At 40.0% G+C, this 21,039-nt stretch overlaps 3 protein-coding genes across 8 annotated transcripts; all 3 read right to left on the reverse strand.

The window, feature by feature from the left end:
• Positions 1-3,960: 3,960 nt before the first annotated feature.
• LOC116333617 (zinc finger protein 13-like) lies at positions 3,961-7,338 on the reverse strand. Of its 2 annotated transcripts, XM_039618565.1 has the most exons (5): positions 7,121-7,337; positions 6,392-6,826; positions 6,069-6,187; positions 5,804-5,921; positions 3,961-5,673 (listed from the first exon to the last, which is right to left on the reverse strand). In XM_039618565.1, the coding sequence occupies exons 2-5, from the start codon at positions 6,810-6,812 to the stop codon at positions 4,703-4,705; spliced, it is 1,629 nt and encodes a 542-aa protein (XP_039474499.1). In that variant the 5' UTR covers positions 6,813-6,826; positions 7,121-7,337; the 3' UTR covers positions 3,961-4,702. The 2 variants fall into 2 exon arrangements, with proteins under 2 accessions (XP_039474499.1, XP_031612819.1); XM_031756959.2 differs by having other exon boundaries at positions 6,069-6,151; positions 6,392-7,338.
• Positions 7,339-7,461: 123 nt separating this feature from the next.
• LOC116333396 (zinc finger protein 721-like) lies at positions 7,462-15,237 on the reverse strand. Of its 5 annotated transcripts, XM_039618552.1 has the most exons (7): positions 14,640-15,082; positions 12,794-13,179; positions 12,198-12,325; positions 11,361-11,421; positions 10,873-11,064; positions 9,837-9,866; positions 7,462-9,752 (listed from the first exon to the last, which is right to left on the reverse strand). In XM_039618552.1, the coding sequence occupies exons 2-7, from the start codon at positions 13,116-13,118 to the stop codon at positions 8,695-8,697; spliced, it is 1,794 nt and encodes a 597-aa protein (XP_039474486.1). In that variant the 5' UTR covers positions 13,119-13,179; positions 14,640-15,082; the 3' UTR covers positions 7,462-8,694. The 5 variants fall into 5 exon arrangements, with proteins under 5 accessions (XP_039474486.1, XP_039474484.1, XP_039474480.1 ...); XM_039618550.1 differs by lacking the exon at positions 14,640-15,082 and adding an exon at positions 15,089-15,237 and having other exon boundaries at positions 7,462-9,866; XM_039618546.1 differs by having other exon boundaries at positions 7,462-9,866.
• Positions 15,238-15,988: 751 nt separating this feature from the next.
• On the reverse strand, positions 15,989-17,351 carry mif (macrophage migration inhibitory factor). Its single transcript, XM_031757693.2, has 3 exons — positions 17,165-17,351; positions 16,394-16,566; positions 15,989-16,250 (listed from the first exon to the last, which is right to left on the reverse strand). The coding sequence occupies exons 1-3, from the start codon at positions 17,270-17,272 to the stop codon at positions 16,184-16,186; spliced, it is 348 nt and encodes a 115-aa protein (XP_031613553.1). The 5' UTR covers positions 17,273-17,351; the 3' UTR covers positions 15,989-16,183.
• Positions 17,352-21,039: the final 3,688 nt, after the last annotated feature.

Genomic DNA, 21,039 nt, shown 5'->3' on the forward strand with positions numbered 1-21,039 from the left:
TTATTCAAAACATCCAAGTGGAGGAGGCATGAAAGACTATTAGTGCCATTTCTAGTGAGTAAGACAAGACAAGATATAATATTGTTCTGAGGAAAGACTGAAGTGATCACAACCTGGAGATTAGATTGTGAGTGGGAGACAACAGAATTAGCTGAAATGAAGTAAACAGTTTAGATCTGATTTGCTGAATCACACATGATGCAATGTTCAGTGCACAGGACACCTGCTAATGAACTGCTAGACCTCAAGAAGCTAAATATGGATGAGATATATGTGATATGTCTCATATAAACAGGTTAAATGTGCACAAATGCACATTTGTTATTATGATCTTATGTGAAAATCTTCTTACACATGCATGTAGTCCCTTCTTCTGTTGCAATATGTGTTAAAACTGGTAACTGTTCTCAGGTACTTTTTGCTGAGGTCTCAGTTTGGATGCATGTTTCCTTAGGAGCAACACGTTTCTCGTGAGGCATGTTTGATCTGGGACAAATGACAGAAATGCTTTGTAGTCCAATATAAAGTGGGACACTTGGTCACCTTACTTGCAGAAGCCATCCAATCATCAACAAAACCCCTAATTACAAAGGTTACATCAGAGTAATGTTAACGACCACATTGCTTTTAAAAGTCAGCCTCTGTTCAAGCAAAACAACCAAGATTTTCCCACTTATGTTCATTATTTAGTTTGGTATTTTCATTTAGGGGAATTGCCTGAATATCTGATTTTTGTTTAACTCAAAATTGGTTAGTTATCTGTTAGTATGGAAAGGAAACTATAAAATAGTCCCTGTCTCCATCCTTTCCTAACATTTCTTGTATAGATCAAAAACAACTGAACTGCTAAACTCTCTCTCCTCTCTTCTCCTGTTTTTCCTTTTGCAAACATGAAACATATATATCTAAAATGTGACATTAGAGGAATTAAGACCTATGTATTAGATTAAACTGGGTAGTGTGGTTGTACCTATGTTGATTCAAGTAAAAACACACTTTTTATACACACAAAGACACAGGTGAACAGACTGTATCTGAATCAGATACTGATAGAGATAATGACTGGAGAAGGGAGGTGATGGACTTTGATATCCCCAACATGATTCAGGCCTACACCCAGCCAACATGATAACAATCAGCATCATTCATCAGTAGCACTGGTGGATCCAATCAGACGCAGCGATGCTTATGTCTGCCTCTGTTGACCTGGTGCTTCTCTTCCTTCCCACCCCCACTTCACCGTGCAGACACAGAGTTGCTTAGCAACCCAAGAACAGCCTATGGAGAACACACTCAATCGTGCAGACTCTCACGCACACATACACACACAGGAACTCCAAAAAGGGAAAGATAATGTAGTCCCACTCCACCCCTCCATCACGCTCTGTGACCTCCCCAGCATGTGAAGAGGCTCAGCGAAACCCAGCGCCCGAAGGAGATTCCGTCCACTACCTGTGGCCCTCTGAGTCCCCCACCCTGTTTCAGACTCCATGTAGGCATCATCTTTATCTATGGAAACAATCCCATCAGCCTCTTTGATAAAAAGCTCTTGCTATCAAAAACCAGAACCTCACGTAATATTTCGCAATTTCGACTCAGTAGCCATGAAATCAGCATTTCTAACAGACAAAGCTTTAGCTGATGAAAGTTAAAAGCTCTTCAGCATCTCCCCAGTCTAACACTATTAGCACATTAAGTGAGTGCTTAAACACAGTCCGCAGACGATGGATCAACTCAGTGCCTTGAGCTGGAGACAGCATTGTAATCCCCTAAAGGGGGGGTTTCACTACAGTAATGGCAACCCACATGAAACCACAGCCCCTGGGGAGTGGTGGGACTGGGTAGATTACGAACAGCCTTGGGGCAGTGCTAAATCCCTCATGGCTTCAGCACGCGTACACACACACAGAAACACATTAAAAGAAACTGGTAACACATAAATACAACCATAACAAAAAATAACAAGAAAATGTTTGAAAATGAAAAAGGGAGGAGTACAGCTATAAAAATAAACATCCTCCACAGTTACATTTGACTGATATCTCAATGGGGGAAAATTATTCTTTTCATTTTTCCATCTGCATGACATGTTTGGGGAGGAGGGCGCATTCACTGGGTGTCAGGGGGATCATTTAAACTCCTGGTGGATTATGGGATGATGATGGAATGACTCTTTGGACCTAAGGCAGGGAGGTGGCTGGGGGTACAGCAGTTTAAAGACAAATAATCTGAAAGATGGTGAGCACATTATGGCCTGATCCCTGCTGAAATATAGAATGGCAACACTATAATCATAATGACACTATATAGTTATTATTCCGTGCCAACTGTGAGAGCAATTAAATTTCTACCCAATCAGATCACTGGGCAAATGGACTATGGAGCTATTAGACTTGGGCTGAAATGCCAGAGAGCAATATAGTCTAGAGCATATCTGCATATATATTTTGCCTTTATGCAAACCTTTTATCGCATAGTTTTAAAGCAGTAATGCTGTATAGTCTTTCCAGACTACTCAGCTGTTCATTTGTTGCTTTTACCCACTGGGGCAAAGCTGCTTATACCAGAAAGGGGATTACACATAACTAAATATACAAACAGAAAACACTGCAAAGCCTGTGTGACTGCTTGCCTGTTGATGCAAGCACATATACACAACCCTTTATTGTTTGAGTCTATGTATAGATTTGACTTACCATTTGACATTGCAGTCATAAATACAGTACTTAAACACTGCATGCCCCTAAAAGGACCGTAAGAGCCTGTAGCTTTACACAGTAGGGGGGTTCAATTGCCTCACATTAACAGCAGTTCACTCGCACAGGCACACTGGCTCTTATCTGACTCACAAATTCAAAAATACAAATAAAGTAAAACACAAAACTCCTCATGCTTGCCTTTCTCTCTGTCCTTTATAAGCTCCACTTCAGAATTGGTTGTTCACTTGTTACAAATGTCAGGGGGTTTTTTTTGTTTTTTTGTTTCACAACTGTGAGCACAAAACCCAGAGGGAGACACGGACACAGGTGACCTTTTGGGGGATGGGAGGTCACTGAATGTAATCTTTCCATGAGCAAAGCAAGGACTCAGCTGCCTGGGGAATACATACATACACAGAGGTCGACCAGGCATCACTCAGCCGCTGAGATGAGACACGAACAAATATCCCATCAACCTCCACATAACCTACACACTTGAGGCATTTTTAGGCTTGTGCGTAAGACATGCTTGAGGTTAAAGTTATTTAAGTTTTTGTTATTAGAAGAAAATTCTGTCTCTTTTGCAGCCCTAAGCTACATGAAAGAGGCAGTAACTCAGAGAACATTTCATACCAACTTACAGTTTTAATGGATTCTGATTTAACTTGAATAATTAAGAGTGAAAAATACTTTTTTATCATTTTACATAGAATGAAACATCTGGGTTTTGTTTCCACTCATTTCCACAATAAGGAAGTTACTTTTCAGGAACTATATGGAGAGAAGAAAACACACACGGGGACTTATTATGATGTTGTTCATAAAAGCATATGCAAATATAGTTTTATGAAAGGCTCCAAATCTTTCAGGACATCTTTTGAAGATATGGACTGGGGTAAAAATAGAATGGCCCCTCTGACAATAATTAAACTGCTGTTTTTGCACACTTTTAAAGCCAAACGGCTAAAGAGAAATTGGGTCTTTAGCACCTAAACCCAGTAACCGATGTAGTCTCGTTTTGATTTTGCCTAACAAGCACAGCTTGAGAGATGGCACGATGACACAAGTGCGTGCATCAGGTAAAAAGTTCTGAAATATAGGGCAACACTACCAAAATGTGCAAAGCTGTCCAAAGCTGTTTCTATAACTCTTTTGTGTGTTGGCACTGCCCCCTAGTGTCCGACAAAGACTTGTGCAGCGAAACTAAAACCAAACTCTATAAAGTGAAGTGATTTTTCAGGCTTAGGAGAAACATAAGGAGTTAATGCATGACTATAGTGTTTAATTTCACTTCGCAAAAACAGGCTGAAAGGAAAGTACAGTTCTTTAACATCATGATTATGGACTTGTTGCAGGAACACATTTCCATTTTTTTCACAATACATTCAACTTAATGGTTTGAGGAGATAGGCAGTACAGGACAAATGTGAAGAAACAGATGTGCTATCCTACCTCTGCGTGCCACATGTCCTAAGCTAATACCAACTAGTCTTTCTTTAGTCACTTTACAAAAAATATTATTATTATTGTTATTTTGGAGTTTTGTCATATTAAGTAATGAAAAGGTGCATGGATCCATTTGCCAACTGTCCACATACAGGGAAGAACAGCACTGGAAGATAAAGTCAGCCTGAAGAATCATTATTATTACATTCTTCACATCAGCAGCCAGTGTTTTTTATTCTTGGAAAATTACATCTATTCATTTACAATACAGCAAAATAAGACACTCTTTCTTTTTGCGTGACCCAAAATTATGAGTCAAAACTGAAAAAAACATTTAGAAACTAACTTTGATTCTGTGGGTCAATAAATGTAGCTTAAACTTTGGATAATTAATTTAACACTTGTCTCAAAACAGAAACAAATAAAACAAAAACCTGAAGTATTTTAAACTATTTTAAGTGCTCACTAATACAGGCAACCTTCAAAGAAGTTTTTAGGTTTTATTGTGCAAATGAAATTCAAAGTGCAGATCCATTTTTTTAATTTAAAAAATCTTTTTAAATGGGATTTGGGACTATGTCAGGCTCCTGCTGGTCATCCATGTAGTAGGGATCTCCTTGGTGGACTCTGTGATTGTGCACCCTAAGGTTTCCCCTGTGGGCAAATCTCTTTCCGCACTCTGTGCAAGCAAAGGGCCTCTTCCCCATGTGAACGTCCCGCTGGTGCGCTCTCAGGTTCCCGCTGCGGGCGAAACGTTTACCACACTGAGCACAGCCAAAAGGCCGCTCCCCTGTATGTGTGCGAGTGTGCACAGTGAGCTCAGAGGGAGTGAGGAAGCTCTTTTCACAAAACTGACAGGGATGCAGTCTGACTCCTGTGTGGCGTAAAAGGTGTCTGCGTTGGTGGGAGGGGTACGTAAAACACTTTGTGCAGTATGGGCAGGTGTAAGGTCGGCCGTTCCCTCCACTTGAAGCTGGAGGGTGGCTAAGAGCGTTTGTGTGTCGTAAAGTGAGCAGCTGTGTATTAGACTGGGGTCGGAGAGGATCTCTGTTTCCAAAATTTGTGACTCGCCGCGTGTTATTCATGGAGGGTCTCCCACCCCTCTCGTCTCTTGGTCTCCATAGTGACTCACCAGGTGGAGCTTGGGATTGATCCTGCTGGGCCCCCCTCTCTGCGTTCTGGTTGGAGTTTTGGTTCTCAGGCTCCTGGTCCAGAAATGGGAAAGAGTCATCATCTTCGTTGCTGGTCTCATCTGAGCCAAAACCAGGCCTGAAGCAGGGCGCATCTGTGCCAGTGCTGCTGCTAGCTGCACCAGTGCAGCTGGTGCTGTCTGCCTGCAGGTTCTCCAGACTGGACACCCCACCTCGGGTGGTGTCCAACCCAGGTAACCACTCACTTGGTTGAGCCAGGCTAGGGTCAGGTCTGGGGGAGCAGCGTCCACTCTGGGAGATGGAGAGAAATGGGGCAGAGGCTTGATCCTGAAGGGGTCTGTGGTCTGCACCACGACTGCTCTGATCCCAGTGAGATACTGCAGAAAAATATGGAAGAAAAAAAACACCCACAATTTAGCTACTTTCAGCCTTCTCACTATTATTCTCGCTATTATTATTTATTCTCATAGCTTCTCTTGTTTTACCAATACATTGTGACTTAGTTACATTTTGTCTTAGCTTGTGTAGGAGTCAGGGCATCAATCTGCATCTCGTCCCCAACTGCGAGGCTTCTCTCTGGCGCTTGGGCTGTGAAAGACCCCAGGCCAGGCCGTGACCCAGCACGCTGAAATGAGTAAATGTAGCTATAAGACTTAGAAAAAGCAGGGAAAGTTTAGCAGGTGAATGTTAAGAAGTCATAAAGACTTAATTGCTGCAGTTTATAATAAAACAGACAACTTCTGAATGACACAGAGGGAGGGGAGGATCTGACCTCGTGCTTTACTGAAGCTCCATCCTGACCCTTGACCTCCTCCTTCAGTTTACCAAGGCTCTGGCTGACTCCTTCTACTGGGTCTGAATGAGAAGAGACATCTTTTCCCATATTCAGTCCTGTGCGAGAGAACTGTAATTTGTAACCATCTCTGGCACTAATTCAGTAAGTAATAGGTCTAAATAATGATGAACACAACAGGTTCAAGGAAAATGGAGCTGATAACGGGATGAGCAGGTATAGATATGATGACGATGACCTGACGATGACCAGATTGATTTGTTCATGAACCAGCTTGAATCAGACAAAGTCAGCTGTAATACCTGATCCTGTCAGGGTCTGTTGCTTCAAGCTGCCCTCTCTGTCTCCTGAGGACATCTCTCCCTCCTCGCTCCCTCCACCCTTTGCCTTCTGCCTCCTCTCCACTTTCTCCAGCTTACACCGGAGGATGGAAAGCTCCTCGGTTTTCTGCGCCAGCTCCGCCTGCTGTTCACACAGGCTGCTCTCAAAGATCTTGGCTATCTCGCACACAGCGGCTGCCAGCAGTGAGTCCATGACGGTGGCCAGCTGAGCATGGAAAGCGCTCCTCACAGACTCCATTGTCCTTTGTTTTATGGATGCTGTTTTAATGACAACAGCTGGTTGCCACTGCTGTTTTCTTCTGTGGTTTGCCTCCAGAGGGAGTAGACGGACGACGTGGCTACCGCTATACACTCCTCTGCCGTGGCATCTATGAACTGCCATGAGATGCTGCCATACTAAACAGCCAATTTACAGCATTACGCCATCAGACATTTATAACTCGATATCTACAACGTGTGCTTCTTTATAGTAATGTTATAATAATCACAAAAAATCCTAAATGCTTTATCACTTAAGAGACTGCTAGTGTTAGTGTTACACACGGTGATGGCAAGCAATATGCTGTAGTGCAAAAAGCCAGTTTGTATGGAAGAAGAGTATAAACATAGTTAACTTCAGTCTAGCGTTGAGAAACTGGCTGTGACCAGGCAAGGCGTTCAGTGCCGTTACACCGAGCTAGCTAATGTTACCTCCGGTTAACGTGTAAACACGGGAGCCAACCAAGCGCAGCCTTTACTATTCAGCCCTGAAGCTGACAGCGCAACTGAAGAAGAAACGACCAAAAGCACAGGTCCGTAATGCCCGACAGTAGTTGGTGGCAAAATATCTTCACTGAGCATTAAAACAACACTCAAGAGATGTAGTTTTTCTTGAGCTAGCAGGTTGGTACCTGCGATGTGATCACCGCCGCAACTCTCGCGATAAGAAGGCTAAATGTTCAGAAGCACATTCACTTGTATTCATCGAAAATCGCTATAGCTGTCATTTGAATCTTCTCTAAATTCATATTAAATACATAAATGACAAAAGGTATAAAATGGGTGTTTTATTTAAAAGCGACAACGATTCAATCTAGCAACTACAGTGCGGTTACAAAAAAAAGAGGCTTGTAAGTTCACCTATTACATATAGATTCAAAAGAAAAACCCACACGACAAAAATAAAAACCACATATTTGGTTCGGAGCAGTTAAAAAAGAAAAACACATTCATATTTGTTCTGACTGTTCCAGAAATCAATATTTAATGCACACAAACACATTTTGAAATTTGTAAACTTGAAGCAAAAAACACTGAACAAACGTACAAAATATATTAAAAACTGCATAAAAATTGCAAAGGTATCAAAACCACAGAACAATGAAATGTTTTCAGATATAAAACAACAGTTGAACCTTTAGAATAACTGATTTTGTCCAGTAAATACAGTCAACATGAAAAGCTCAAGCACTCAAGCACATCAGGCAATTTGGGATGATGTGAAAGGTCAAGTCATGCGATTTCTCAAATTCCTGTTGACAACGACAGGACAAGCTAAACACAAAACAAACAGACAGCAAGAATGGCATTTAGCTCAAGTTATAAACAAGAACAAGAGGGTAAGCCTTTAAAACAGAGTTTAGCAAACAGGGATATGTTATACAACCTGTACTGATGTAGTTAGTCTTTCAGTATCCATTACCACAACCATTGCAGTCGCTATTATGGTCCAAGTGCAGGTCTGCTTTAAGGCAATGTTGGTTTTACAGAACTTTTGCATCAATATGATGAACTATCCCAAATTATGAGGTATTAACTCGGTTAACAAAAACCCAAACAAAACCAAAAACTTCTTTAGAAATATTTAGACTTAAATTCCTGAGGGTTACTTTACATCTGCACTAGCTTGAACCACTGCTTAAACCCCAACATTTATTTTCATGTTATTAGTGAAAAAAAAAAACGTTTTAGGTGGATTAAAAAAGTGTAACTCTTAGTTTAATAAAATTTCTTCTTACCAATTTGTCAATAGCAGACGTCACCCGATTGTTGATTATTGTTTTATGTATTGTTTTAAAATACGCCAGATATGAAAGACAATCATGTAATTGTATTAAACAAAAAACAAACAAACAAAAAAACAGTACAGTTTAACTTAAAGCCACCAGAGACAAAATCCAGTGTTTCAATGTCCACAGTCAGGTAATGACATCTGGTTTACTCACAGTAATTAGTACTGATGTACCAGAGGAGTCCTTTGGTTTAGTCCTTTAGGCGAGCCTGCTCTAATTTTTACATTTAGACACATGCTTGTCATAAACTTCTTGTGAGGGTAATGGTTTGTCACACTTCTTGCACTGGATAGCTGCCGGAGGACAGCGGCACTTCTTTTTGTGCACGTACAGCTGCGCATTAGTACGAAACTTCGCAGGACACCTGTCGCATTTTAGGGGTTTCTCTCCTGTGTGGATGCGATAGTGTTCAATCAAGATTACTTTGCTCCTCAACACCTTGTGACAGGATAAGCACATGAAGCCGTGATTGTGCCGCACGCCCATTGTTTGCCATCTGGAGTTTTTCTTTGACCGACGCCTCTCTTTGTTTTGCTTGGGTTCCTCACTCATGTGTTTGTGGGGAGAAACTGGACCCCCCGTGTTCTCTTCGATCTCTTCTAAAGGTCTGGTCCATGAAAGGTCTCCATTTATGTCCGTGTTTTGGTCGTTGTGTCTTTTCACCATGTGCAATCTGAGTGACTGAGCAATGCGGAATGTCTTTTGACAAATGCTGCATGAATACGGCTTTTCACCGGTATGAATCCGCATGTGCTCTATTAACCTGAACCGAAAATCAAATGACTTGCTGCAGTGCGTACAGGGGTACCTTCCCGTGTTTTTATTTCCCTCCTTATTGTTGTTGCTGCTTGAGGAACGTGTGCTCTCTTCACTGATGGCCTGTTTTTTGCTTGGCGTACGGGTTTCTCCTTCATCAGCTGGTTTGCCTTCAGAGCTGGCTGCCAACAATTTCTTGAGTTTTGCACAATTACGTTTATGTCGTCTCAGTGTGCTCGGAAATGGGAAGAATTTCTTGCAGCCTCGACACGTCTTGTGCGATCGTATGTGCACATTTCGGCCAAATTCTGTATTGAACACTTTTTCGCAAATCTTGCAGGAGTAAGCATTTTTGCTGCCACTTTCCATTGTTTCATGTTCTTTGGACGTGGACTCAGTTGATGCTGTTTTTCTTTGCTCCCTTTTGCTCTTCACTTCATTTTCTTGCTTTTGTCCTCTTAATTTTCTCCTCCTTTGTCTATGGTGTTCCGAAGCAATTAGGTCCGGATATTCCTCTTTGATGTCATGGAGGAACAGTTTCACATCATTTTTAATGTTGTGAAACCAATGATCATGCGCTGGTAATTTTTTGTCCTTACCTGTTTTTTTGCTCTCTTTTAAATTTGAAACTGTGAAGAAAAACATGGAAAAAATATTTAATATAACATGAATGTTATATGCCAAACTGTGCATTTGCATTTTGAAATAAACTAACGCAAACATTTCACTGATATCACAAAACTGAGCACTGAATAAGCAAATATGAAGGGGAAAATGGTGATATTTCTTACACTTTCTTATTCCTATATCAGCCAGATTGCAGACTGGTATACACATCCACATGAAGAGCTGCAGCTTAAATTTTATAAGCTACACTCAATAGGATACACAGAAACTTTACTTGGGAAGGCTTTGTGATTTATTAGTACACACTCAAGTATATTTGGAGACTTATTTTAGCATTTTTTTAAAGAAAACAGCTTAAAGTATCTTTTATTTTAGCATACAATTGGTTCTATTTACTGTAAACAACAATCCCATTGTTTTACAAGCATTAATACAGGATCCTAAAACATGGAACCTTCTTGTACTTTTTGACCTTAAATCAAAATCACATGCAAGTAAACCTACATTTGAATTCTGTTTTTAATATACATTCTTTCTCTCAGACCATTCAACCCCACAGGGCTGCATCTGAGACAGTAAAATCTAAAACTCTCTTATGCACATCTACATATCAAATTGATGAATAACAATTTGAATCCATCAGATTCTAATCAGTCTTAATGACAGAGCTGTGATACCCAGCTAACTTACAGACAACATTTTTGCCTATTCTCCATCCTTACTTCAAATAGGTTGAACTTTATAACAACACAGCAGCTCTTTTTAAGTCTTAATGACCAAACATCTTTAAGCCCACGCAAACTCAAATTGCTGCTTTGTCTTTAGGAGCTGTGTTACTTTCAGCTTGTATTATGTACTTAACATCTTCACCTTTTCTCTGTAAAACCAGTTGCCCTGATGTCAGTAGACTGGTTCGCATTTCCGACTGGTGACATGCTGCCAACACCCACCCTTTCATGTGAACATGCTGATAGCTAGATTGTGCCAACTTGTTTAGTTGATGAGCACCTTCATGTGACTGCTTAGCTTGATTGTCCAGGTTGGGCACACTGGATTTTCTTTGTATTGCAGACCCGAGTTCACTGTTGTGACACGTCTCTATATCATCTCTGCTCTGGAGAGTTGCACCAAGCTGTAGGGCCACTCCAACCAGATCCAACAATAGATGGGGAACCGGTTCACATGCTGCTACAGTGAGCTCAGTGAGGGTGCAGATCAGAAAAATAACAGTATTTCAAGGATGGGGGAGTTCCAGTTCAACCTCAGCATGACTGAAGAGACAGCTAATTATACTGCTCCATTAATTGGCACAAGTAATTAGGCAAATTAAATATCTGCTGAGTAGAAAACTATAAACAGAGCTGATGATTCACTTAAAAAAAAAAAAAAAAAAAATTATTTTGCTCAAGACACCCACCAACAATATTATCTCATGGAAAACAGACGCGCGCTGTCACTTCTGGCATGAAATAGTAAATGAAAGAATTAAGACTCACTTCTACTGGATCTCCTGGCACCCTTTCTTCTCTGGCTCAAGTCAATGTCACAGCGAACTGCCTAAAATATAGATATAGATATATAGATATAGATGATAATCTCCAATGACTAACAGGGCAATTTACAAGTAAAGGAAATGATCTTAGAGCTGTGTTTGCATAAAGAGACAAACATCATATGAAGACTTTGTTTCTTTTAGTTTTCAGCTAAAGTAAATAAGTAAAGTAAATAGATGGAACGGAACAGAAGAGTGCAGTAAACATTTAGTCATTAGGAGCCACAACCTTTTAGGTGAACTTGCACAATTTCAGCATGCATTTGTAAATTTCAGGTTGATTTAAAGGTTTAGCTATTGTTTTTATTAGTTTCATTTTTAAAAATGTGTTTTCACCACTTTGTGAAAGTAATAATAATGCACCAGTGTTTTCTCATACTTGACATAGTGGGGAAAAAATCAAAAAAGGTTACCATAGAGTAATTTATAAAATAGTTATGGTACATTTTTTAATTTGTTTTCCAAGTATGGTAAGCTTCAATTTATGGCAAGTGGAGTCAACACGCTGCATGCAACCTCATATGATTAATCAATACAATTAGTCAATCATTAATATTTGGTAACCCAAGAAATTTGTAATTTCTCATCTTACAAACTATGTAGCTGTATACACATCATTGCTCTCATAAATTTCAGTTGTCTGTGAAATGTTGTAAGTGAGCCTCAAGTTGTCACAAAACTAAGATGTTTTTTTTCCTCTTCTGAAAACATAAAAGTCAAGTTGCAGATTTCTCTGTTGGTTAAGGATGCTACATCCACAGTTCTACCTTCAACTACATACCTCAACCTTGGGGATTGTAATATGACACAGAGGTATGGACAACGGCCGTAGTCGTACACTGGGACACACAACTTCATCTGGTTTGGTCACAGTCTCGTAGCTCAGAGGAGAACACCAGTCATCGGGTACTGCACAAACCAATGCAGAAAAATTGCAAACATGCTTAAAGTTAAGCCAGGCAACTGTTTTACTGAATAACAATAATCTTGAGACAGTCTAGCAAGATTAAATCAAATAATCAATTATGATCAACTCTGCACACGCACTCCACCACTGCCCTGGAGGTTATAAACAGTAATGCCTTCAAACACTGATTGCTCCAAAGTCCAAGTTTGATTGCCACAAGAGGTCCTTTATACCAGCTGCTATTAATAATAACAATAATAATAATGATGATGATTTTATCCACATGTAGCAATTGCTATTGCACAACTAAAGACAACCAACAGTGCCTGCATCACTCCTGAGGCTCATCATCAATAATAAAACACAAACAAACTGTTAAATCATCTCTTCAAAACCTGGTTATTATATTTGTTCATAAATGTCATTTAGTCGAAATGCAGTCAAAGAAGTAACTACATTTAAAATTATACCTTCAAAATCAATCTCAGGAACCTCAGAAGACTGTCCTGGAGTTTCTGTGACAACTTCAACCTCTGTTTGCGACGGATTCGTCTGAACTTTATTCGTCTTTACTTGTCTTCCTCTTGCATCCTCAAGTTCTTTCAGCTTTAGCTCTGCTGTCTGTAACTTGATTTTAAGTTGGACGACCTCTTGTCCTTTCTGTGCCAGCTCCATTTGATTGTCATACAATGTGTTTTCAAAAATCTTCATTATCTCATACACGGCTCTCCTCGAAATAGATTCCATAGCTGTGGTCAGCTGGGCCTTGAACCCTCTTGATAGAATGTCAGACATCTTTGAAAGTAACTTGCAGATATCCTAGTTGAGAAATTTGTGTGTGGTGGTGGCTTCACTCCTAAACAGAGGGATTAGAGATGAAGTTAGGTTTTCTTACAAGCTTTACATTAATTATGACAGCAATTCAAAGTGTATATTTGCTGATAAAGTTATTGTAAAGTCTCCTCTCTGCCCCATAACTTTCCACCTAAAGTTATGGCGCTAAATACATAAAAGAGTATTTAGATGGAAATGATAAGCAGGTCAGGACTTAGAACAGGACTTACAAACAGCGAATATAGTACGTTTTATTCCCTTATTCTCATCTGGTAGAGCAACTATCATTCATAACCTGATTTAGTTAAAAAAAATACTTCCCTAAAACATGATGATTTTTTATTAATATCACTGGTGGATGTATTTTTAGGTTGTTTATTTTATTCATGTTTGCATTTATTCCATCAATCTGTATGGAACCCGTCACATGTTGCAACAGAAAGTTTTAAACTGGATTTTTTAGCATACAAGTTTAGTTACCTGGTAGACAAAAAGTAGTTCAATGTGAGTAATCCCCTTGAAGATTTACAGTGATACCCATTAACATTTTACAGTGTTCTTTGGTTGTAACGCGGTGGGCGATTAATCAGTGAAACCCTAACAGTATTTAGATAACTTACATTTCATAAGAACAGTTGATGGAACAAAGGAAACTAACAGTAAGCGGTAACATTAGCACTGCATGCAGTGTTAGTAATAAAGTGATTAAATAAAGCTGTTTTTGTGATTTTTATATACACATTGCAATTGCGCTCATTAAGAGTTGGCCCTCTGTGTAATAAAGGTAAAAAGCATCAGTTCAGCGCTATGATGTAATTCAATTATTGAGACTGACATGTTGAGTTGCAGAGGGATTTGCAAACATGCTTACACATCATAACTAGTAAAAGTCAGGGGGACATTTTCCTGGGCCCACGGAGTCTAAACAGAATGTGCCAGAAGACAACAGCCTGCGAATTGCTAGCTAATATTAATACAGTAAGGTGAGGGAGCGAGCTGTTTTTCTTTCCCTTTCATTTTCCAGGAAAATGAGCAGGTGGAGACGAGGTCAGACGCGGATGAAGTGCAGAAGATCCAGTCATTTCCTGAAGAAGATAGTCATAATAATGCTATAAAACTGTATTGCCCGCTTACAGGGTCGTCCTTTTTGTGAAGGTCGGTTCACATTGAGGTCCAGCGCGCTGTAACTTGTAATTTCAACTGCTGAAATGAGTGAAATCTTTTAAACGATACCCACTCTCCTGTAAAAACCTAACCCAGACGGTTAACTACATTTGATCACCATTCATCAACAGCTATTCGTAAACCACTTCATTTTTACCATAAGCCATGGTGATAAATTAAAACACCGGTTCAAAACGACGACCAGACGAATAATCACTATCATAACGTGCATGCGTCATTTTATTTTAAATATAACCACTTCAGAGAGGCTACTGTTAACACATGGCGGGTGATTTACTTATCTATCCAAATACCTACCGTGCGGCAAACTCCTTCGAGGCTTGACTTTCCGAACTTCGCCTTGAACCCAGAAATTTGCTAGACCAGAACTAAAGAAAGCACCCAATTATGGCGCCTAGATACCAAAATTGTGTCTTAAATTGGTTTTGCGTTAGCTAATGTACAAAAACCTAACATATCCAGCCGCCATTTCGCTCAAGAGCCAGAGGAAGAAGGAAACGGGTACGTCACTGCTACGTCGGTTTATAGTAGAAAAAAAAACAAAGTAATCATGGATTTATGAAAACTCTAAATATTTTTGAAGCAAGTGAAAATATTATTAATAGACAGATATTTTCTTTTCGCAATATTTTCATTTGCTCGCCATCTTTGATATCAAACGTAACAGCTACTATGGCATCCATGTAATACAACACGAGCCGGTCTATTCGTCTGCTACATACGACACCAACTTTGCTTTTTTTTACCTGCATGCGAGAGAAGCTGTTTTTCTGTACCTGAACTGAACTGAACCAATTAGGAACAGCAAAGACAAAGCATAAACACAAGGCCACAGCTTAACCTGAAATTCTCTGACTGACTGAACTTTTCCCGCCGCGCAGAGATATGACGTTTCCTCCAGTCACGAATTTCCGGTAGGAGATTCGTGCCATGTCACAATCATCTCAAACTAGTTTCTTGATTATGACAGTTCACTGTACTCAAATTGTCTTCACAGTCACTAGATCTCAATCTAACAAAGCAACTTTGAAATTTGCATGATGGAGATTCTCATGAATGCACATCTCACAAATATGGACCGTGTGATGACATGTCAATATGGTCCAAAATCTGTGATGTTTCCGGCACCTTGTTGAATCTATGCTACAGAAAATTAAAGCAAATCTTGCCCAGCCAAAACGTTGCATAGATTTTTGTAGAGCTACAGCAGACTGAACAATCTACACTTGTATGCACAGCTTGAAAACAGCTTAATTTTCATGCTTGGCTCCTATGGCCTGATGATGAACACTTACAAAGTGAGTTTTGTATGAATCCGTTTATTTAAATAATACTTAATTTGTATCCTGACAATATACCTGATATCTGACCGGGCACAATGACAAGGACAACTTGCTTGGCTCATTAATGGACATTTTCAGAGCATTAACACTCAGTAGCACTTAGTTTACAGTGATAGTTTCAAATGGGCTAAACAGCAATTAACGGACGGCTTGTCTTTCACTATCATGCAATTGTAATATTTCCCCTGTGCCGTCCACATAGTGTTCCAGTCAAAGTAAGATTCCATCACAGCTCCCTGACTGCTCTAACACATACCTGCCAGGATCCCTTTTCATTGAAAACAAAGGAAAACAGAAAATCACTTATGGTTTATAGGATTTGCTTTATTGCATTTAAATGGGAAAGGAATAGTGCAATGCTTAAGAGTCCGGATAAGTGCTTTTAAGGTAGTCAGTATTTCTACAAGTTGATCACCATGTCTTTAACTCATCATTTAGTCAGTTGTAAGTTCCTACATGTAGGAAAATTCTGGAATGATCTTTTTTTTGACCTCCATGTCAGCCAAAGGTTGTGCTGTTCCAGGCCACATTGGCTGCTTCCATGTCCATAAAGTTAATATACATCCTGAAATACACAAGAGAGAAAGAAAAATAGGTCAATAAGAGTAGACACTAACAGCCAGAAGGGGGTGGGGGTGCTTCTGTCACCATGTTACTTTCACTCATCAAATTATTAAAAATGTGCTGGTTAAAGTGTGTCTTTGGTACCTTTCAGGAGAGATGCCCAGGTGTTTGTTGAGCAGTCCACACAGCAGTTTAGAGTATTGCCTGTTGGCAGCACCGCTGATCTTGCCAATGCTGTAGAGGAAGCAGAGTGCGCAGGGGTCTCCCTTCCCTCCAAACATCATCATTTGGTCAGGGTTGATGTGCACGGATACGTACTGGTGTGTACAGGGCAGAAGCACAAAACAGTGCAAACAAATTTTAAAACAATTAACCAGTGAAGGTTGTGGATATTTGAAAAGTTACCAATATCTTCATTTATTTTCCGTTTCTGTACACAAATAGAGAATCTCTATGATATATTTTAACATTGTAGCCCATGTAGCACTTAATTAATTACAGTCTAATAAAGAAACCATAGAATCGTCTGATTATAATTCAATAAAATGATGAGAATAAAATGTCTGGCTCCTTTAATGTTGACTATTTATGAGTAAGTTACTTAATTATAGGAGTATTAATAAGACGTAATGAAGCGCCACCCAGATATTCTTATGGCCAGGCTTGCATTTCAAGCGGGTGAGTGATCCAACTCCACCGATCAATGATCTCTCAGCGCTGGCAATCTACACACTGTCTGCATAAATTCCCACACGACAGAGTTAGCCTAGTTTACCGAGTGGAGCTCTATATAATCTGCTTTCATCAGAGAAGTTAAATCTAAACATGCGGAATTAAGAGCGACAGCCCTTGACTGATAGTTATGACGTACAATCGCGTGAGGGTAGGTGGAAGAATGAGCGCGTGCCGGCCTACCTGTGCAGGTTTTCCCATAGCTTTGGCCAGCTCCTCTGTAGCCTCGGACAGGAGAGCTGCCGGTACATCACCTCTGGCAACATTGGTGTTCACTACAAACATCGGCATGATTGCAACGCTTCTCTCCCTCAAAGTGCAGCCGCTGGTCTTCTTCGCCTTCCTGCTTCTGCTTCTTCTTCTTCTAGTTGTAACGTTGGCAACTAGCTTGCAGACGCATTACCGCCACCTACCAGACTTAAGTGTTTCACAATTACAAAAGTCGCTAATGGTCCTACATTTTAGCAACACATATTTAAACAGCTTCCGCCTCTTACAACTCACTTTGGGCCTTTTCCTTTGCCACCTCTCTCTTTGAGATTCAATTCAATTTTATTTGCATAGCACCATATCATAACAGTTGCCTTAAGGCACTTTATATTGCAAGGTATAGAGAAAACAGAGACAACCCCAGAGACAACAATCATATGAACCCCTTTGAGCAAATACTTTGGAGACAGTGGGAAGGAAAAACTCCCTTTTAACTGGAAGAATCCTCTGACAAAACCCGGCTCAGGAAGGGGGCTCATTGGGGTGGGAGGAGGAAGACAAGACGAAGACACGATATGGAAGAGAGCCAGAAAAACTAGTTCATGCATTTATTATTTCTCGACTGGACTACTGTAATACATCATTATCAGGATGTCCTTAAAAGAAAAAGGTGAAATGTATGCTATGCCTTCTAATGATATTACCTATGGGAAGCATGTGTGATGTAATTGGAACTGGTCTTGGCACAGAACCCTGTGGAACTCCATAATTAAACTTACTGTGTGAAGAGGAGTCCCCATTTACATGAACAAACTGGAGTCTATTAGATAGATATGATTTAAACCACTGCAGCGCAGTACCTATAATACCTACAGCAAGCTCTAATTGTTATAAAATATTATGATCAATGCTGCACTGAGGTATAAAGGCCATAAGCATATCATTTGTAACCTTCATTAAAACTGTTCCTGTACTGTGATGAACTCTGAAACCTGACTGAATCTCTTCAAATGAACCAAATAGGCTACATGCCTTGCCTCCCAGTTATTCTACATCTTTGTGACTATCCCACTTTTTCCTTGCTAACCTCTTCCTTTGAATAATTTCCTGCATTTCCTCATTCCACCACCAAGCCTCTTTATCCTCTTTTCTCTGTCCAGAGGATAGATCAAACGCCTTCTTCAATGTTTTCCTCAACATTACGGCTGTACTTTCCCAGTCATCTTAAGTGTCTTAACGCTTCCCTAACACTCAGAGCCTGGCTCAACTTTTTCCTGAACTCTGTGCAACAGTCTTCCTTCTTCCGCTTCCACTATTTAATCCATGGCTCTGCCTACACTCGCATCCAAAGCCATTTTACAGACTACTATTAAATGGTGTGTAGCTACATTCTCCCCTGCCACCACCTTACAGTCTCCTGTTTCATTGAGATTGCACCTTTTGGATGTGCCTAGCTTCCTCCACTCTTATACATCAGCTAATGTTCCTTGCTCTTCTTGAAGGAAGTATTCACCACAGGGATTTCCATCCTTTTCAGAAAAACCCACCAGCAGCTGTCCTTTTGCATTTCTCTTCTTAACACCATACCTACCCCAGCCCTCCTCATCACCTCTGCTTCCACTGAAGTCTGCTCTCTCCATCCTGTGGAACACTTTCTAATGCTTCATCGAACTTACTCCTTCTCCTCTGAAATTTCCCACCATCTTTCCAGCAGAGGAGATCATAGTTATTTTAAGGGTTCTTTCCTGCAGTTTCAGGCTGATAGGCAGCTTAAGAAATCTTATGTCTCAGGTTTTCATTAAGAAATAATCTAACGAAACTGACCTCATTAAGTATTTACTTTCAAGAATATTGCTTCATGACATCTCGAAGAATGTATCACTTGCATGTCTATAAACACAGAATTCCATGGAATTCTGTGTTTGTAGACACTCTCAAAAAAATGGGCACCATTATCCTTCTCCACAGATCTGTCTGTGTCGATTTAAAAATATCTTGCATGTCTCCTCTTTCCACATTGATAAAACTCAAGTACTAAATGAACGCTTTATTATTTCTTTACCTGAGCTGCAGTCAGTCAATTTCTATTTTCATTGTCTTAAGTGTCTTAAGTGCCCACATTGTGACTGAAAGCCATAGCAAAGCTGTATGGAAATAGCCAGTTGTCACACGTTCCCATGCTTCTTGCCACTCGATCCCCTCCTAACGCTTCTTTCTTCCTTCTCATTTCCAGGATATGTTTAAGGTTGGTTTTGATGAGTCTCTGTCTCCATGACCTATGAACTTCAAGAAGTAATGTTCTAACAGCTGTTTCCTCTACACAGTGGCATCTCTCCTGTTTTAGCTTAAAGCGCGCGCACACACACACACTGCTAATGATCTTACAGCCCTGAGAGATATGAGATCCCAAGCCTGGACAATATCCAATCCTGCAAAAAGTGCTTTTGATGCAGATCCATAAACCACACTCTCATACTCAAGATCTAATTAGGGCAGCAATATCTGCACTCCATTCTGCTCCTAAAAGACATAATGTTTATGACTTTTTTTTACATTTATCCTCATCACTCTGTATGCGCATAGTACCTTTCCATGTCACCATGCACTCCAGGTTAGTATCAAATTGATGCGCTTTCTTTCTTGTTAAGAAATGTGCCACTATTATCTGTGTTTGTTTCCACAAAAATTTGATCCCCAATTTCAGTGCTGCTAAGTGATGACAGCCTGTTATCCCTCTGTCAAAGGACATGATTTGAGATTAATTTTCAAAAATCCTTATTTCTGCAATTATATTATTATTATTACTATTTATTATCATTATTATTATTATTATTATTATGCATGGGTGGCCAACCCCAGGCCTCGAAATCCAGCGTGGTGCAGGTTTCAGATGTGGTCTTGATCCATCACCGCTGATTTAAATGACTAAATTACCTCCTCAACATTTCTTGAAGTTCTCCAGGGGCCTGGTAATGAACTAATAATGTGATTCAAGTGTGTTGACCTAGGGTAAGGAAAGAACCCTTAAAATAACTATGATCTCCCCTGCTTGAAAGATGGTGGAAAATTTCAGGGGTAAAACTTGCAAGACATGGGCTCTCGAGGCCTGGAGTTAGCCACCCCTGTCTTAAGGGAACATTCCCTAACAAAGGAACATTTGAGGAACCTTGAGGGAATATTCTCTGGAAGTCCCCTGAAGTCAGTTTCAGGGAACATTCACAGAACATTCCCTGAATGTTCCCTTGTTTGTCTTATTTTTAAATTTAGGCAAACTGATTTGCACATGTATTTTCAAACACTGAAACAATTCAAACCATTTAAAGCAGCAAAACTTGAAAAACTTCAATATCCTGCTATGCTAACTTTCTCGTTTTTTTTCTGCAACTGGTAATGCAATTATATATGCACTTCCGTCTTAAAACTACTAAACTATGAACAGAGGTGGGAAGTAACTAAGTACAACTTCTTCGTTACTGTACACTCCCTACATTTTTAAACAAATATCCGCACTTCTACTACTACTACTTCTACTACTTACATTTTCTAGCAGACTCTTACATTTGGTTCATCTGTAGCGTTTATACTCGGGAGTTAAAGTCGGTGGCAGGAATCCAGCTGTGTAAGTATGTTTTGTTTGCAACACTTCAGAAACTGTCTAGAGCTACAGAAGAGGGGGCAGCATGAAGGGAGTGACGTTTTTATTAAGTAGTCATTTCAAATCCAACTTTTCTGTCAGCTAAAAAAACAAACACAAACACACAAACTGTGTGCATTTTTCCGCACAGTCTGTTGCTAGCTGAAGTACCGATGTTGTGCCAAAAAGTGATTGTCTGCCAAAAACTGATTTC

Source organism: Oreochromis aureus, linkage group 2 (genome assembly GCF_013358895.1).
Source record: "Oreochromis aureus strain Israel breed Guangdong linkage group 2, ZZ_aureus, whole genome shotgun sequence".
NCBI lineage: Eukaryota > Metazoa > Chordata > Actinopteri > Cichliformes > Cichlidae > Oreochromis > Oreochromis aureus.

Excerpts from the sequence above, each read along its gene's own strand:
- LOC116333617 (XM_039618565.1), bottom strand. The coding sequence starts at position 6,812 with ATGGCAGTTCATAGATGCCACGGCAGAGGAGTGTATAGCGGTAGCCAC. Across the intron at positions 5,922-6,068 it reads GAGCTTCAGTAAAGCACGAG|CGTGCTGGGTCACGGCCTGG; the intron begins GTCAGATCCTCC and ends TACTCATTTCAG. Across the intron at positions 5,674-5,803 it reads TACACAAGCTAAGACAAAAT|TATCTCACTGGGATCAGAGC; the intron begins GTAACTAAGTCA and ends ATTTTTCTGCAG.
- LOC116333396 (XM_039618550.1), bottom strand. The coding sequence starts at position 13,118 with ATGTCTGACATTCTATCAAGAGGGTTCAAGGCCCAGCTGACCACAGCT. Across the intron at positions 11,422-12,197 it reads TTACAATCCCCAAGGTTGAG|GCAGTTCGCTGTGACATTGA; the intron begins GTATGTAGTTGA and ends TCTATATTTTAG. Across the intron at positions 9,867-10,872 it reads AGCTAAGCAGTCACATGAAG|TTTCAAATTTAAAAGAGAGC; the intron begins GTGCTCATCAAC and ends TTTTCTTCACAG.
- mif (XM_031757693.2), bottom strand. The coding sequence starts at position 17,272 with ATGCCGATGTTTGTAGTGAACACCAATGTTGCCAGAGGTGATGTACCG. Across the intron at positions 16,567-17,164 it reads CTATGGGAAAACCTGCACAG|TACGTATCCGTGCACATCAA; the intron begins GTAGGCCGGCAC and ends TGTACACACCAG. Across the intron at positions 16,251-16,393 it reads CTGGGCATCTCTCCTGAAAG|GATGTATATTAACTTTATGG; the intron begins GTACCAAAGACA and ends TGTGTATTTCAG.